We start from the raw sequence: 19,933 nt of genomic DNA on the forward strand, positions 1-19,933 counted from the left end.
CATGGATGGGCCATGAAAGCATTACTCTAAGTGGAATAGACCAGACAGAGAAAGACAAATACTGCATGGTATCACATATGTATGGAATCTTAAAGACAAAAAAAAACCCTCATATAAACAGTATTTGCAGAGGCTGGAGGAAATGGGAAGAGGGTGGTAAAAGGGTAAAGTCTGAAGATCTAAGAAAACATGGTGGCTATAAGTGATGACTATGTTAATAACACTGTAAAATTGAAATTTGCAAGAGGAGTAAATGTTAAATATTTTAACCAAAGGAATAAAAATACATATGTAAGGTGATAGATGTTAATTATCTTGATGGGGGCAATCCTTTTATAATATTATATATGAAGTCACCACAATGTACACTTTAAATATCTTACAATTTTATTTCTTAATTTTAACTCAGTAAAGCTGAATTTAAAAAGAAACATTATTTTCATACTTAAAAAGTGAGTAATTAACAAATTTGTTCAATTTAAAGCTATTGGACTGGATTAGATCACGAGGAAGAAAGTGTAAAGAAGAAAACAAGAGTGAGAACTAACCCCCACAAAAATCTCACACGTAGGGACCATGAAGAGAACAAGGTCAGGCCAAAGAGAGTGAGATGAACTGCAATCAAGTGCGGAGGGCAGCTGCAGAAGAAAATGAATCAAGGAGACACTATTTATTGGACATTGTCAAATGCCCCTGAAAAGTCGAATAGGATGAGGACTAATTTGTAATGATTCTCTTTAGAATTAGAGCCTGTCTTGGACAAATGAAATTTTTTGTAATAAGTTATTTTATCTCAGACTTCTCTTGAACAAACAAAGAAAGAGATCTGCTACCTTAAAATGCAATTCAAGAAAGAAATTGTACTTGTTTACTGGGTGGCAGGCACTATATTAAACCCTAGTGAGCAAACTGGGTCAGTGTTCTATTCTCTGGGAGTTGAGTCTTTGTATAGTTACTCCAAATAGAATATGTATTTGTTTACTTACTTTCTTAAACAAAGAAAGTAAGAAATTTTACTTAAAATAGTTCTTAAAATAGTAAAATAGAAAGTTTACTTAAAATAGTTCTTACATGAACTATTTTAATTTTTGGAAGTTGAACCTTGGACTAGTAAATTTGTAAATGATGTTTAGAAAAAATAATTTGAAATTAGGGTATTCTATTAAATTCAATATATTAAAATGAATTAAAGGATGTAGAAAATGTTACAGAGTACAGAATGTAGGAACAAAAGAGAAATAATAATTTTTCATTAGTAAGGAACATAATGAGCCACAACTAGACACTGGGTAATCAAATGAGTATATTTATTGCACTCATGGTTTTTTAAACAAACTTGATAACTTAGCTCCTTTTTTTAGGATGAAGGTTTTCAGAGTGTACTTTCATTTATGGTTCAAATACATTATTCTTTTTATTTTAATTCTTGATGAAGGTCCAGATGCTACATGTGCAGTATGGTATGTTCACCTCTGAAACTGGATGTAAGGGATATGGAAAACAGACACTCACTTCTCACATTTATTTATTCTACCCATCAAAAATTTGCCTAATTGAGCATAATTGCTAATATCATAATTTATAGAAATTTTAAAACATAGTATTAAATTTTCTTTTTACTTCTTGTATTTATAAATATATAGGAACATTTGATCATATGAGTGTTTTTTTTTAATTTAGAAATTGGTACATTACTCAAAACAGCATTCACTGTTAAAATATCTTCTTTTATTATCATCACAATCTACAATAAAATTATAAAGCATTCTTCATACAGTAAAATCTAGGAGAATATAATTTATTTGGATTCAAATTAAAGCAGTTTTATAAGGTGAGTTCAGAAGTGGACTAAATATGAAAGATGTCTCACTAAATATTTTTCAGGATTTTTCTTTTTCCTTTATTTCCAACAGGAGGATTATACCGACTGTGGTGGTGTTTCTGGATTAAATCCCTCCCTGTGGTCCATCATTGGAATCCAGTTTGTCCTTCTTTGGCTTTTATCTGGCATCAGGCACTGCCAGTTATGACCTCCCAAAGCCAAATCTGCATAATTAAACTCCAGACCCTGCCAAAACATGAGCCCTCAAATGCATTAGCATAGGGTCAACCATGGCATTAGCTGGGCCCGTAATATGGCACAAAACTAAGGCGCAGACTCCAAAGGCATCCACTGGCTGCATGTCAGGGTGCCACATCCTTAAACTTGTGTGAATGTTGCATCATCCATGTATAACATCAAAGCAAAATTTTATATGTGCTCTACTGGAAAATTCGAGAGTTTGTTGTTGCACTGTGTGTGATTAATTGTAAAAGGGCTCCCCACACAACTGTTTATGAAGCATACAAATTGTCTTGATTTATACCTGGAAATTTGACTTACTGCAATCCTTGTTCTTTTAACAAGACAATCTGTAGGAGAAAAGAAGTTGGTTTGATTTTTTTTGCCTCCCTTATTCTGTTAAAAATTATTTCTGTTTTGAGTAGTTATTACTGAAATACATATATATAGAGAGAGAGAGAGAATTAAAAGTGATGTAATCTTTTGAGATAGATATAATGGCCAATTTTCTATTTGAAAAAATTGCCATGAATAAAATGCCTTATGAAGAATGGCTTCTCTGCCAAAAATATAACATAAATGATGACCAATTAAGTTTTGGTGGGGTGATAAATTGGTTGTTTGGAAATAACTAAGAAATTATTAAACTAAAGGTGCTTGAGGGTGAAATTTGAATATGGACATATTTCCTCATAAATGTAAGCCCTTAATAAGTGCTTCAATGTAATGTTCCTTTTGTTCACAGTAAAGTTATGTAGTGCTAGCCAGATATTTCAAAATGCTCTAAGACAAGCTTGTTGGGGGAGGGGAAAATGTTTTTCTCGTGATAAATGAACTTTGGTTACCAAGGGTACTTTGCATGATGCTGCTGCTATTTTAACTTTTTGTTTTTCTCTTACTGTAGAGGATAGTCCATTGAAAAGTTAAATGAGTGACATTACTATTATGTAAGAATCTGAACCTTGCAGTGTAATGCACTTAAGTCATCTTTAACAATGTTGTTAAGCTACTCTGAATATACTGTGCAATGTAAATGCTGAATGATTGGGTTAGATCAGTGGCAAAATGGGAATTAACAGATTTTATACAGATCCGTGCTTTTGCCTGAAAGCCTATGTACAGATATTTTAAGTACATAAATCAGAATTGACACATTTATTTTTTGAAAAGTACATATATGTTCTCAATGAAGATTCATCCTAGGTTTCCTCTTTGTTCATTTGAATAGTGGCATATACAATCCAAAAATTTCTACTGCTGCTGCTACTTTCCCTCCATTTCAAACGGTGTGATCGCTTGACCAAAATGTCCATGCAGATTGATGAGGATTTTACAATAATCTGAACAAATAGGAAACCTTGAATCTATATGTATGCACATGAATACTTGATTATGAATAATCAGAATTGTTTTTATACAGCCTCATTGGTAAAAAATGGTTAGCATAGTGAATCAGATATTTCATTATAGATTAATATGGATGCAGAATATTATTTATGCTTTTAAAACTTATTTTCAGGAGTAAGCAGTATTTGAAGAAAGGGTAAAAATAATGAATGTAACTCTAGTTATAGTGAATAATTCTGCTGAAGGCTGGAAGTATGCAGATATTTTTATGGTAAAATGCATTTGTTCTTTTTTTTTTTTGAACATGCCAAATATTGGTTTGTGTATATGCTGGAAATTATCTTATCTATCCTTTTTAAGTCAAAATCTTATTAATGTTATCCAGCATGCTTTAATATGTTCACATATCAAACATATAACCAATTCTTTAGCATAGCTTAAAAGATATATTTGTTTTGTCTTTAGCTTTGCATACATTTGTAATTCCCTCCTACTGCCAATATACCCTAGGTACCATTTGCATACATTTCCTTAAAATATTTTTTTATTTAAAAATGGGGGAAAGGGGAAATGGATTCACTTTGCCAACTGTTGTTCTAAGAGTTAACATCAGTTACCATTTCTAATGCATTGTTGTGATTTTGTAGTCTCATTTGTAACTGGTATTGACATTTTAGAAAACACCAAAGTGATTTAAAAAATATGGAACTTCTCACTCTAGTAGCTATGTTTGAGTCATGTTGTTTGTTAATTCAATATTTAAATCTTAAATTGTTAACTTTTGCTAGACTATTTTAAATCATGAAAGTGTTGGGAAGGGGATATGAAAATATAAAATTATGTTTGTGTATATAAGCAACACATTAAAACAATTGAATTGCTTCCAGCATACAACAAACTACCTTAAAATTATCTTTAAAACCTATTAAAAATATTTTCATGGCTAATGTCACTGAAGTAGTATGTATTCATCAACTACTTTATTGTTGTATTAATCTCAGTTAAACTTGGCATCTCTTGGCAGGGTCCTATTTGATTTCATTTGCCATCAAAATACACTTCCATGCATGAGTCTTGCTATGATCCTTTACTTTCTGCTATACAATAAGCTAATATATTAGGATAACCACATGATTATAAATTGGGTAAGAATGTGCACTCTAAAACTTGTTCTGAATCTTAATACTAGTTTCATGCCTTTAGTAGACTTACCACTTTGTAAGACAGTAACACTCATCTCATCAAATTATTTTGTTTAATTTAGCATTTTTCTGTGAGTTCTAATTATTGACAAGAGCTTAAATTATAGTACATTATAAACATTGATTTTCAAAGACGAAACAGTACAAGAGATCAAGAAAAGAACCTTTAAAACTTTCACTGATTTAATTTTTGCTACACTCATATAGCTTTATGTAGTTTGTCATTAAAACAAATTCAAATTCAAATAAGTCTTCCATTGGTGTTGAGTTACAGGAACAAGTTTTGCATTAATAGTTTTCTTCATTTGAACAACCAGCATTACTGCCAAACACCAATCGTGGTCCATATTTGTAACAGGTTTTTAACATGACATAGCAAGTTTGATTGAAGAGATTTTTAGGTCCTGGGCCTATGAGATTTTAGTATGATCTTTTTTCATGTTTCTAATGCTTGAGGCATTATTGCTTAACTTGGAAAAAATTAAACAGTGTTGCTGCCATTTGTAAGTTTTCTTATAATATTCCTTTTATTAACTTTAAAACTGGCCTTACTGGGTTCAAATAGGCAGTATCCCTTTTAAGTGGCCTTTGCAACCCAAGTGTTACTTGCTTATTTGATGCTTTCTTGCATTTTCTATCTTATTTAAATCTTTATCTCCACCAAAGCTTAAATTCTATCTCTTAATTTAAAACTCTAAACTATTCCATTGATCATATTAGTTAACATTAAAATGTCTAAAGGTATAGAGTTTAATCCAGTGAAACAAATGGGTGTAGTGATTTTTTTTCAAGTGTAGCATAGAATGATTATTTCACTTGCTCACAATTTCAAATACTGTATTGTTGTCTGGAACTTGTGTTTTTCCATAGCAGAATGTTAATATTGCTAATAATCAATGTGCATTTATATAAAAAGCAAATCAATAAATCAAATGTATCAAGTGTTGGAAAAAATCCAGAACTTCAAAGACTTAGGCCACCCTTACCAATAATTTCATGTACCTTATTTAAAAACTCACTCGAAGAAATTCGTCTGAGATTAATGGGATACTGTCTTGTATAGATGCCAACTGAGTTTACAGTGTGACCTGACAAAGCTATCTTTTCTGTTGTGCTGTACGATGTTGGATCATGCTTTTTAGGGTACTTTTATTAAAATGCTCAGTGTGCATCCATGCAAAAGGCCAAGTGGCTTTGTGAACAAAAGATCTTTTCTCCCATTTATTATGTTCTCTTGACACTTTTGTGGAAATTAACTAGCCTGATAAAAAACATTTTGTAAAAATTTGTATGATACTGTTATAAAAATATTTATAATCCCAGAAAATGTTGTGTTAAATCTTGTGCAAAAACAGTATATTCAGAATAAAAGTTTATCATTTAAAGTCACCATAGTTTGGGTTATTTAATTATTTAAAATCTAGTGGAAAGAAACAGTGGTCTTTGTCATAAATGTATTTTAAGAAAGCCACTTTCTTGTGGATAGAAATTCTACATTGTGGACATAAAAGTTGGAATTGGAAAGCAGTTCTATAATCACAAACCTCAGCTCAGAAATAAACAAATGTACTTGCAACTTCTTCACATAACTCTGACCCTTCTCACATGTGTTTTTGCCATCAAGTCATTTAGAAACTTATTAAATCAGACTTTGGACTTCTAGTGTTTAAAAAAAAAGTACTAGGAAAAATACTTCCATGTTTCTTTAAAGAAACTGAAAAAAATAATTTGAATGAAACATGTTAGAATATCTGAACCATGCATACCTTTTATTACACATGACTAACATTTAATTATTTCTGCTAGCTGTTTTACACCAGCTGAGACAATGAAGTCTACTGTGAAGAGATTTTCAGAAAACTGTGAGGTCCCTTTTATGTTGATACCAGCTTGCCACCTGCTGCCCTTTGCTCATCTAATAATAAACTAATGAGCCTGATATTGTGTGGAATCTAGTATCATGTAAGCTTACTTTTCTTCAGAGGAATCCCACAAGAAAGCAAAAATGGCTGTATGTGGGAGGAATGTGGTACATGGATACCAATGTTGGTATCAGTTTCTGATCAAGGCATTTTAACAGGAAAAACCCCACTTAAAAGTATAAGGTAGATAACGTTTGCTTTTTGAACATCTGGCTCCATTCTGTACCATTTATCTCCTCAATCAATCCCTGACCCTCATTTCCTCTATCAATCATCTGGATGCCACCCCCACCTCTTCCTTAGGGACCTCATGTCATCAAATCTCCCTTCTCAAGCATATTCAGTCCTTCCTCTCTCCCTCTCTGCAGGCTTACTTCCCTCCTCTGCCTGCAGACACACTCAGAACACCTCCAACAAACAGAACAACCACACGTCCGCTGCTGCCCAGTAGCCCTGTTACTTTCTAGACTCATACAGCTAGCATTAAAATATTCCTTTGTATGTCAACAGACACGTTTTGGTAGTTTCTTTGCAATATACTCAACTAAGCCTTAGAATTTTAGTTCAGAAAGGCATATTATTATCTCTGATCTTTAGTTTGGGGCCACCACTGAAAAATTTTAATGACTTACATGAGGTAAATGAATTTAATGCCTTGGGTGTTTTTTTGATTCTCAAATCTTTGTATTTTAAAGTGGAGTTATTCACAGAACACCTTCAAAATTTTCTATAAATTGGAATACAATCAACAATGTTATTTTTAAATATTTCCTATATAAATTGACTCTTTTAAATAAATGTTTAGGAGGGAAATGTAACTTACTTTCATAAACAAAATCAATACAATCTGCTACAATTAGTAGGTATGCCACATTAAAATAGGTTCATATCTATTATAATGAATCGATAAAACTACTCAGTATATGCCAATATCAAATGTTCCAGATTTAACATACTTCTTCAACATACTGTAATGATGGATTAGTCAATTTTTATATTTCTGCCACTAATGTTTTCAGTGTAAACCATGACTCAAACAATGTACTAAATTGTAATTATTACTACATTAAAATATACTTCTTAAAATGCATACTGAATTTTTTTCAAAATTTGAGTTTTGTTAAGTGGACAATTTTTTAAATGCTTTATCATAATCATGACTTTTTGAGTACCTCAGGACTGACTCTAACATGTCTTCAAAGTTTACTTGTAACACTCATTCACATAAGGACAATGTCTAATGAACCTAGATTTGAATAAGATTGCTAATTTCCTTTATTGGGAAGGACTGATTTTTTCCACATATTAATTATGGGATAGTTGATAATAACTTTTAAATAGTGAAATTGTTCACAAGCATATGTCAGTCATTACTGCTGGTGCTTCAATCTCTTCTTTTATTAATTTCAAAGTCATACTGATCTGTAAAGTTCCTAAATGAGATGAGACTGCCCTAGTCGTCATTGTGAAGGCAGTACAGACAAACAGGAGCTGCAATCTATTGCTTAGATTTGGACCTTCACTTACCACTTAATAGCTTTGGAACCATGGGCAGACTACACCATGTCTCCAAGACTCAGTTTCCTTATCCATGAAACATTATAAAAGTAACTACATTATAGGGCTGCCATAATGACTAAATGATATATTTAATGTATAGCACTTAGCATAGGACTCAGCAATGAGTAAGCACTCAACAACACCATCCATCAGTGTTATGAATTGTCCCCACAGTCATTTTTCTGGTCATCGTAATCATCATTTTTGGCTGAAGCTTTTAAGACCCTAATATCTGCACCATTTGTCACTTAAAACATTTACTCATTCATTTAACTAAGAACATTTAATTGAAGTATAAGAAGTAAAGCTTATACAAGATTTTAAAAAATAGTCCCTTCTCTTATGGAACTATTGACTGAATATAAAAAATTAATAAGTACTTATAATAGTATGCAATAAATGCTATGATATAGGAAATATATAGCATTATTAGAGCTTACTGTAGGGTTATCTAGATGGACTGAGCTTGCCAGAGAAGGCTGTCATGACTGAGGTGAGGGAAGGAGGTAGCAGTACTGTTAAAAATAGAGGAGAGTGTGTGAATACTGAGAGGTGCGTTCAAGGAACTGGAAGTACCTGAACATGAGTTCAGTTTGGTTTGAGGGGTGGGTGATGCACAGAGAGATGAGATAGAAGATGAGGCTGGAGAGACAAAGGGTCAGAGCCTGGGGTCCTCTCTGGACCACATAGGGTATTTAGGCAATTGGAAGCTGCTGAAGATTTTAAAGCAGAGAACAGTATTATCGGGCTTGAGTTTCAGGAAAACTACTCTGAATGAAATGTAGGTTTTTGGTAGATGGACACTAGTAGGAAGAGAAATCAATTGAGATACTACAATCAAGAAGAGCAACTTCTGTTGACTGGCATAGGAAAGACGGTAAAGAAAAATGGAACAACTTGAGAAATACTTAGAAGGGAAAAGGGAGAAGACTTCATGATTTACTCATTGTTCTGAAAGAAAGGAAAAAATTAGAAATATTCCCAGGGTTCTGAAATTTAACATTGTGACTAGTGGTTCAATTACCCGAGTTGGGGAACACTGAAGAATGCTTGGGGCAGGGTTGAGATAAGATGGGACAAATCTGCCTGGCTGGCGTAGCTCAGTGGATTGAGCGCGGGCTGGGAACCAAAGTGTCCCAGGTTCGATTCCCAGCCAGGGTACATTCCTGGGTTGCAGGCCATAACCCCCAGCAACCGCACATTGATGTTTCTCCCTCTCTCTCTCTCTCTCTCTCTCTCTCTCCCTTCCCTCTCTAAAAATAAATAAATAAAATCTTTAAAAAAAAAAAAAAAAAAAGATGGGACAAATCTGGAGGGGATTGCACTTTACAAATATTGTTAATGAGCTCTTTGTGCAGTGCTGAAGATACAAAGGTGAGGGGACATGACTTCTACTGCATGATAATGTGTATGCCAGGATAATGATAGAGGATGTGTTTGTTAGTTTGTTTTGATATAAATGCTTTATATTTGATATAAATGTACCCACTCTGTTTCAGAATCTGAGGTGGCTCTACTGGGTAGGCTGTATGACAATACCTAGGGACATGTAACAATTCTGATTACCTTATAAATTAAACTTATAAAACCCTACTTAGATGTGCATTACTGATTCAATTTTAAACAAATCCCCTTTGAACATATATTTGGAAACATACCCTATGATTCCAACTCAAATGAAATATTTTTGAGGACTGTACTTTTTAATGTTATTTTTCTGTCTGGATCCCAGTTATACAGCTGCATACAGCCAATAATCAATAAATTCTCATTGATTGTGGCTGATAAACAGGGTTACTCTTGGGACAATTATTACTACTAGAAATTTTATTCTTATTTTAGTCATAGTAATGCTATCAAATGTCTCAGAGTTGAACCACAGATTTCTATAAATATTATCAGAGATACACGTCAATTAGGTTCATTCTTATGGTAAATGATACTGCAAGTCAGAATAAAATTAGGAAATTATGTTTTTCAATCTGGCTTTTGTACATATTATATTTAATTAAGTAATGACTGTTCCTTAATAAAATAAAAAGCTAATTAAAACTTTTAAAACCAGCCCTGGCTGGCATAGCTTAGTGGATTGAGCGCGGGCTGCGAACCAAACGTGTCATAGGTTCGATTCCCAGTCAGGGTACATGCCTGGGTTGCAGGCCATGACCCCCAGTAACCTCACATTGATGTTTCCCTCTCTCTCTATCTCTCTCCCCTCCCTCTCTAAAAATAAATAAATAAAATATTTTTAAAAAAAACTTTTAAAACCCACTTAAAAGATGAATATTTTAGATTGACTTCAGACTACCTGTTCATCTGGGTATACAGAACCTCAGCGAAATCATACTGAAGCCAGAAAGACCATGTGGCACATGGTAGAGATTCAGTCTCTACCATCAGGCTGCCTGGGTCCACATCCCCGCTCCCTAACTTGGGCATATTATATAGCAGCATCTCTGTCTTTCTTTTCCTTGTCTGTACAATTTATACTATTGACTCCATAAATATTTGTGTATGAAAACATGATAGGAGTCACTATAGAATAGTTGTTAAGGCTGCTACTTCTTTTTTGTTTGTTTCTGAAAGTTTTTTTCACCATTTCCATTCAGTTTCCTTATACCTCCTCCCCCAACAACCACCACACTGACCACTGTTGTCCAGGTCCATGAGTCCTTTTTCCTTTTTGCTCAATCCCTCCACCCCCTCCCCTGTAGCTGTAATCCTTCTCTCTATGGGTCTGTCTCTACTTAGAAGCTCAATAATTCTGATGCTGATGATTTCAGAAATGTTTAGAGAAACTTGGCATCAAGAAGATTCCTAAGGTATGAGAAATATTGCCAGAATTTCAAATTGCATGATGATGATGATAATGGTGATGATGATAATGACAAATACAACTATAGCACAAAGTATAGGAGATCAAAAGGAGATAATTCATCCAAAAATTACATAAATAAGCATATTACTAACTCTAAGGAAATATTTTGCTATAGAGGATCTTGGTAATAAGAAGCTAATGGCAAGGGGGAAAATAGGGCCTCATAGAAACTGAACTAGATTTAGTTACTGGACTGGAAGATAAATGGAAGATCCAGACTGTCCTGGATGTTTTCATTCAAATCTCAGAAACAATTACACCAACATCTTTGATGAATATAGATGCAAAAATTTACCCCAAAATATTAGCAAACCAAATTTAAAAACATATTAAAAGGAGTATACACCATGACCAAGTAGAATTTATTGCTGGGATTCAAGATACATCAACACATCAACATACCTGATATTAATAGAATGAAAAATAAAAATCTTAGGATCTCATTTGCAGAAAATGCATTTGACAAAATGTAACATGACAGGAGCCTCCTTTTTTATTTTAGTTAAAAAATAACTCTGGACATACTGGGTACAGAAGGAATATAATCTCAACATAATGAAGGTTGTATATGACAAACCCACAGCTCACATACTCCAGAGAAAAATTGAAAGCATTTCCTCTACAATCAGGAACAAGATAAGGGTGCCCACTCCCAGAGTACCTATGCAGAAGAGTACAAGAAGACCTAACTAGAAAAATTAGGCAAGGCTAAAAGAATAGCATTCAGAACATCAAAGAAGAAGTAAAACTATCATTATTTGCTGGTGATATGATTTTGTATGTAGAAAATTCTAAAGATGCCACTAAAAAATAAAATAACTGCTGGAACTAATCAACAATTTTAGTACAATTGTAAGATGTAAAATTAGTATAAAGAAATCCATTACATTTCCATAAACTAAGGATGAAACATATGAAAAAGAAATATTAAAAAACTACCTCATTCACAATAGCATGAAAAACAATGAAATACCTAGGAATAACTTTAACCAAAGACGTGAAGATTTGTACAATAAAAACTTTAAAACTTTGCTGAAAGAAATTTAAAAAGACACATTCAAATGTAAAGACATCCTGTGTTCATGGATGGGAAGAATTAATACTGTTATTAATTCTTTATACTTAACACTTAGTACTGTTATTAAGTGTCTATACTACTCAAACTCATCTATAACTTCAATGCAATCCCCAAGAAAATAGCAATTGTATTCCTCATAGAAAACAAAGAACAATCCTAAAAACTGTATGAAAGTGCAAAAGACCCCTAACAGCCAAAACAATCCTAAGGAAAGGTACAAAGCCAGAGATATCACACTTTTTTATTTCAGACTATACTACAAAGCTAGAGTAATCAAAACAGTAAGGTACTGGCCTGTAAATGGACTCATACCAATGGCATAAAATAGAGAGACCAGAATTAAACCTCCACATATATGGTCAACTAATATTCAATAAGGGAGTCAAAAACACCAATATGGAAAGGATACTCTCTTCAACAAATGGTGTTGGGAAAACTAGAAAATACATGTAGAACAAAAACAATGAACTCCTGATTTATAAACTCACAAAGATTAACTTGAAGTAGATCATAAACTTAAACCAATATCAAAGACCTGATACCATAAACCCCCTTGAAGGAAATGTAGAAAAGAAGCCTCTCAACATTGGTATTAGCAATGATTTTTTAGATAAAAATCAAAAGCACAAATATCAAAAGCAAAAATCAACAAATGGAATTATATATCATATTTAAATGCTTCTGCACAGCAAAAGAAACCATGAACACAAAGAAAATGCAACCTATTGAATGGGAGAAATTTTTTGTAAATTATGTATCAAGTGATAAGAGGTTAATATCCAAAACATATAAAAACTCATAGAACTAAAAATTTTTAAAAATAAATGGGCAGACAAAACATCTATGGTTATATACTTATGCAATTAAGTGCTTAATTTTATTCTATAAATTACACATAAGTAGGTAGAGCTTAACAACTTTTTATAGTGCTTTCATTTTTCTATAAATTATTTTCAATTTGAGTCGAGGATTATACTCAAAGTAAGTTTAATGTGCTTTAAAATATATTTCTGCATAATATTGATGGTCTGAAAACAGTACTTAAAATAATTACTATGTATGAAAAACATAAATGAGTTTAATTTCTCTTGAAAGGAAAATATTTAAATTAACTTATTTAGATATCCTATATTATCCTAAGAATACTAAAACACCAACCCAAAAGAACCTATGCATCCCAATGTTCATAGCAGCACAATTTACAATAGCTAGATGCTGGAAGCAACCAAGATGCCTATCAGTAAATGAATGGATCAAAAAACTATGGTGCATTTACACAATGGAATTCTATGCAGCAGAAAGAAAGGAGGAGCTCCTATCCTTCACAACAGCTTGGATGGAGCTGGAAAACATTATGCTAAGTGAAACAAGCCAGGCAGTGAAAGACAAATACCATATGATCTCACCTTTAACAGGAACCTAAACAACAAAACAAAGAAGCAAGCAAAATATAACCAAAGACACTGAAATAGAGGACAGGCTGACAGTGACCACAGGGGAGAGTAGAGGGAATTTCAGGGGACATTGGGAAGGGTTCATGGGAACAAACTTAAAGGACACATGGTCAAAAACTAGGGGGAGGGTAGTAATGGGAGAGAAGTGGGGAGGGGTGGGGGTGGGCTAGATTTGGAGTAAAAAGGAGAAAACTGTATTTGAACAATGATTAAAATAAAATTTTAAAAAAAGAACTCTTGTATTAAAACAAAAATTTTAAATGACTGTACAATTCCCTTTTGAAAGTTGACAAATTGGGGAGAAATCTAGACTGTATCTGTATTCCTTGGAAGGATGCTCTAACATCTGGAGGGCTGGGAGGCATTTACATCTCTTCTTTCAGTTGAGGTTCCATAGTTTTGGAAGAGAAAAGAAGAAATGAGGAGTGAACAGATGACTTTTACATGCTGTCATTGAGCAGGTTTGGTTTTCTGGACTGGTGCTCTCTGCACAGAACAAAGGGATGCTGACAAAAGACAGTGAACACATCTATAAACTATGGAAAGAGCACATTTGGCAGGAAACTCACTTACCCCGTCAGGAGGACCAGAAACAGATATTTGAGGGGAAGGAATAAAACTACTGACATACAACTGGGAACTTTAAAGGGAAGAGAACAGAAGTGTGCCAGAGGGAGAAGAGTAGTTGAGGAGGCTCTCACTAATTTCAGTAGAAAACAGGAGGGAAGAAGGTGGAATAAAAGCTGACCTGCAAGGACTCAAGATTCAGAAGCCAAAAGAGCTTGACCTTTTAACACAAGGTGCAGTTAGGACCTCACAAGGGTCATGGAGATATGGAACTAGGTCAGTGACAGGAATATGGTGGGGAGAGGATGTGCCTTGTTCAAATAGTAGAAATGGTGAAAAGGTATCACTATATTGAATTTTTTTTTAAAGAAATATATTTTTTAAGATTTTATTTATTTATTTTTTAGAGAGGGAAGGGAGGGAGATAGAGAGAGAGAGAGAAACATCAATGTGGGGTTGCTGGGGGTTCTGGCCTGCAACCCAGGAATGTACCCTGGCTGGGAATCGAACCTGGGACACTTTGGTTCCCAGCCCGTGCTCAATCCACTGAGCTACACCAGCCAGGGCTTACTATATTGAATTTTTAAAAAAGAATTAAATTTATTTAGCTGTCAAAAAAATGGACAGAGGAACCAAATAGGTATTTTTACAAAGAAGAAATGCAAATGGCCAAGAGGTATATGAAAAGATGTTCAACATCACTAATCATTAGGGAAATTCAAAACTGCAATGAGATATCACCTCACACTTATTAGAATAGCTGAAGAATCCCACTCCTGACATATACCCAAAGAAAATAAAAACAGGCCCTGACTGGTGTAGCTCAGTAGATTGAGTGCAGGCTGTGAACCAAAGGGTTTCTGGTTTGATTCCCAGTCAGGGCACATGCCTGGGTTGCAGGCCAGGCCCCCAGTGGGGCCACGTGAGAGGCAACCACAAATTGATGTTTCTCTCCTTCTCTATCTCCCTCCCTTCCCCTCTCTCTAAAAATAAATAAAAATCCCTGGCTGGCGTAGCTCAGTGGATTGAGCTTGGGCTGCGAACCAAAGTGTCGCAGGTTCGATTCCCAGTCAGGGCACATGCCTGGGTTGCAGGCCATGGCCCCCAGCAACCGCACATTGATGTTTCTCTCTCTCTCTTTCTCCCTCCCTTCCCTCTCTAAAAATAAATAAATAAAATCTTAAAAAAATAAAAATAAATAAAAAATAAAAATGAATAAAATCTTTAAAAAAAGAAAATGAAAACAGATATTGAGGAGATAAATGTATTCCCATATTTATTGCAGCATTATCCATAATAGCCAAGATATAGACACAACCTAAATGGCCATCAATGAGTGGATGGATAAAGAAGATGTGAGATATATCCTGCCAGTTGTGAAAACATGGGCAGACTTGAACACATGATGCTGAGTGAGATAAGTCAAGAGAAAGACAAGTAGTGTATGATATCTCTTGTATGTGGGGAAAATAGCAAAGTCAAACCAAAACAAAATAAAAACAAAACAGTAAAATGGAAGTTACATGGGGTTGGGGGGTAGAGAGGAAGGTGATAGGATGGATGTTGTTTAAGAGTACAAACTTGCAGTGAATAGTAAATAAGTCCTAGAGATCCAATGCATAGTAAAGATAGTATAGTAAAATAGATAACAATATTATATTATAATACATTAATTTCCTCAGAAAATATAACTTAATTACTCCAACCACTAAAAAGAAAGCATGGTTATGTAAAATGATAGAGGTGCTAATTATTGCTACAATGGCAATCATATTACAAGAAATAAATGTATCAAATTAACATGTTGTACACCTTAACTTTGCATAATGGTATATGCCAAATATATTTCAATTTTTAAAATGGAAAAAGAACAGCCATCTGGATCACAGCTCATGTGGGCAGAAATTGAGAACTTTGTACTTCAGGTAACAGCTTGTGCTGGCAAGGCGGAGCTCCATCTCAGTAATGGGCCTATTTAAATTTCTCTGAATAGAGATGCAGCCCCTACTCACTTTCTCTTTTTCTTTTATTGCAAATCTTCTTGAAGCTTTTTCTGTGCTCAATAACCATTCTCCTACCATTAGTTCCAGTCTCCTGAAATTTCATCTCTACCTCTCCTCTAAAAATGCTCTGCATGACATTTCAATCTCAACATGTTCTGCCTATCATCTTCCATCTTCTTAAAACTCAGGACATTTCTGGGTTCCAGTGCTCCACTGGATACCATTCCTAGACACCTTAAATACATGCCAAGCAAACAGCTGTGATCCATATCTCAGTATATGCCCCTGCTTTTTGCTTCTGCATCTCAAGATTTAACGAGGCCTAGTCACATAAACTAAAAACTTCAGACTTATTAAATTACTAAATTCTGACATGCCTGCCTAACTCTTCAATAATTTTGATTCTCTACTATTTTTCTTATCCAGTGATTCTTCCCTGCTTCAAACTTTCATCAACTCTTGCCCCAGCAATTTAAATGGTTCCCAGCTAGTTTCCCTACTTTGGGTTTCATTCCACTTCAACTCATCCTCCATGATCATTTATTTGTCTTTAATTTCTTTCTCATAGTATCCTTTCTCTGTGTCAAAATGTTAAGTTACTCCCCATTGTCTGTAAAATAAAATATAAATGCCTTAAACATATATATACCAATCAGAAATTGATCTCTGCCTATATCTAACCTCATATTACCCCCCATTTTCTATCTCAGCACCCCCCAGTGAAATTTTACCTTAATCCTTACCAAATACCTATAATTCTTCAAACACAACACAGAAGTTCATGTTTCATTGCCTGAACACATGATTCCCACAACTTCTATCCTTCCCTATTAAATGCTACTTACAACCAGTGCCTCACTGGAGCCTTCTCTGGTAGCATAATTATACCTCAAACTACAAACTGCCATAATATTTGAAACATATCTCTGTTAAAATCTATAAAAATGTGGTATATTTTTAAAGAGAAACTGTGTTTTCTTTTAGGATTTTTATAGTTTCTTGACTTATGTAAATTTAAGTCTTTTGAGTTTATTCTTGTGTATCCAATTAAAAAATATACAGAAGATCTAAATAGAAACTTCTCCAAGGAGGACATGCAGATGGCCAATAGACATGAAAAAAGTCTCAACGTCACTAATCATCAGAGATATGCAAATGAGATATCACATCACACCTGCCAGAATGGATACCATCAATAAATCAACAAACAAAAAGGGCTGGCGAGGATGTGGAAAAAGGGGAACCCTTTTGCACTGTTGGTGGGAATGCAGATTGGTGCAGCCACTGTGGAAGAGCATGGAGTTTCCTCAAAAAACTGAAAATGGATCTGACCATATTCTTTTGACCTAGCCACCCCACTTCTGGAAATACATCCTAAGAATCCTGAAACACCAATTCAAAAGAATATAGGTACCCTTAATGTTCATTGTAGTGTTATTTACAATAGCCAAGATCTGGAAACAGCCCAAATGCCCATCAGTAGACGAGTGAATAAAAAACTGGTACATTTCCACAATGGAATACCACACTGCTGTAAAGAAGAAGGAAATCTTACTTTTATGATGAGATGAATAGGATAGGATAGGATAGGATAGGATAGGATGGAGATGGTTACGCTAAATGAAATAAGCCAGGTAGAGAAAGACAAATACCATATGATCTCACTTATGTGTGAAATCTAATAAACAAAATAAACTGAAGAACAAAATAGAAACAGAGGCATGGATGCATGGAACAGACTGCCAACTGTCATATGGTGGGGGGTAGAGGGAGACTGAATGAAAAATGGTCAAGGGATCAGCCAAAGAACATATATGTATAATCCATAGACACAGACAACAGTGTGGTGACGGCCTGAAGAAAAGGTGGGTAGGGGAAGGGCAGAGGTGGGAAAAGGGGGAAGGAAATGGGGACATCTGTAATGGTGTTAAAGTAAAAATAAAGTAAAAAATAATAAAAAGAAAGTGTGGACTATGGAATTTAAATAAAAATAACCTGGTTTCAACTGTAGCTTTCATTTTTATTAATGTGACCTTAATAGAGATTTACTTAATATCACAGTATAACAGGTTCTTGAATCATCACAGCAATATTTCCTTTGCAATATTTGGAATAAATCCTAATGATATGGTACTGGCAGAAAATAATAGCAACATTTAGCAAAATAAGTACCCAGTCTCCTAACAGACATAGTCCCTCTGGTATTACCAGCATATCAAGAATGCTTTTAGTAGTCAAATATTTCCTTGATTTTTTATTAATATTTTCATCTCAGCTTAACAAATGGCTCAGTTATCACATTTTTTAGAGGGTTTTTCTTCTGTAATTTAGCATTCATTCTACCTAGTGCCACCCCCTGTCAAATCAGGAAAATCTAATAGACTACATCAACCTGAATATTCCAGATTATCTCATATGTAACTCAAAAATATTCTTTTAAATTTTAAAAAATCATTTTAGAATCTGGGAGTCTGGATAACATTGTACAAGTTACCTAGTTACAGGGATCAAATCAAAATTAAGAATGAGAGTTCTGAGATTAGCAAAGTGAACCAGGCAAAAGTTATAGAAAAACTAGCAAATCACATGGATTTATTTTTAAAAGATGTTACTTATTTATTTTTAAACAGAGGGGAAGGGAGAGGGGGAGAAAGAAAGGGACAGAAACATCAATGTGTTTGCCTCTTGAGCACCCCATGCTGGGGACCTGGCCCACAACCAAAGCATGTGCTCAGGCTGGGAATTGAACTGGCAACCCTTTGGTTTACAGGCTGGCATTCAGTCCTCTGAGCCACACCAGCCAGGACACATGAATCATTTTTAAATAAGAAAGGTATAAACATTTTTTAAACTGGGATGAAAAATCAGGATTTGGGAGGAAGTTTTATTTAATGTTTAGTACAGAGCTGTTAAGTTATTGATAGGAGACTTTTTATATTTCCCTAAATTCTAGGGTCAGCAGAGCCTCAAGAAAGACATTAAGTGGCTGTCAATTGATGGGAAGAAAGACAAACAACCCAGGCACTAGACCTGATAGAAGAGGAAATGAGTAAAAATGAATGACAAAGTTTGATTTTTAAAAAGAATTAGGATAAACAACAGGGGTCGGGAATCTGAAATCTGATTGTGGTTACTTCTTCAGGGAATTGTTTTGTTAAAAAATTAATTTTTGAGACCTATTGACTTCCGGCCAAGATGGAGGCACACTGTGCCTCCTCACACAACCAAGATAGGGACAACAACAATTTAGAAACAGAATAACAACCAGAACTGACAGAAAACTGAACTTATGGAAGTTGGACAACCAAGAAGTTAAAATAGACCTGTTCATCCAGACCGGTAGGAGGGGCGAAGCCAGGCAGCTGGGCATGGGTCGCAGAGCAGAGAGCATTGGGACCAAGCACATAAGGCATCTGGGACACGCAAGACTGCAGCAGGTGGACACTAAGCTCACAAGCAGCAGCTGGCAGGCCCTGGCCATGGGGTGGCAACCGGCAGACCCAGTGAAGCCGAGATTGTGAAGCAAGGTACTATGCGCAAACCCAGGATCACAGCGCTGGGAAATAGAGCCTTGGGGCAGTAATTGAAAACACCTGTGGGGGTTGAGGCATGGAGAGACTCACAGCCTCACAGGAGAGGTCCTTGGAAAGTCCCACAGGGTTCACAAGCCCACTGACACAGGAATTCTCACCATAGGGGCCCAGTTTGCTTGGGGGAAGTGGCAGAAGGGACTGAGATCTGACAGAGAGTGGAGCAAGCACCACTGTTTCCTCTCAGACCCTGTCCCCACATACAACATCACAACCCAGCTACTGGGGTGCCCTACCCTGTTGAACACCTAAGACTCAGCCCCTCATAGG

The 19,933-nt window shown here is 34.9% G+C and overlaps 1 protein-coding gene across 12 annotated transcripts in view; it reads left to right on the forward strand.

The window, feature by feature from the left end:
• CACNA2D1 (calcium voltage-gated channel auxiliary subunit alpha2delta 1) overlaps window positions 1–6,000 on the forward strand; it is a 453,733-nt gene extending 447,733 nt beyond the window's left edge. For all 12 annotated transcript variants that reach the window (XM_036010681.1, XM_028525346.2, XM_036010683.1 and 9 more), the window contains one exon: window positions 1,914–6,000. In XM_036010681.1, the coding sequence (XP_035866574.1) occupies window positions 1,914–1,950 (37 nt within the window). In that variant the 3' untranslated portion in view covers window positions 1,951–6,000. The remainder of the gene's footprint in view (window positions 1–1,913) is intronic.
• The last annotated feature ends 13,933 nt before the right edge of the window (window positions 6,001–19,933 follow it).

Source organism: Phyllostomus discolor, chromosome 10 (assembly GCF_004126475.2).
Source record: "Phyllostomus discolor isolate MPI-MPIP mPhyDis1 chromosome 10, mPhyDis1.pri.v3, whole genome shotgun sequence".
Classification (NCBI taxonomy): Eukaryota; Metazoa; Chordata; class Mammalia; order Chiroptera; family Phyllostomidae; genus Phyllostomus; species Phyllostomus discolor.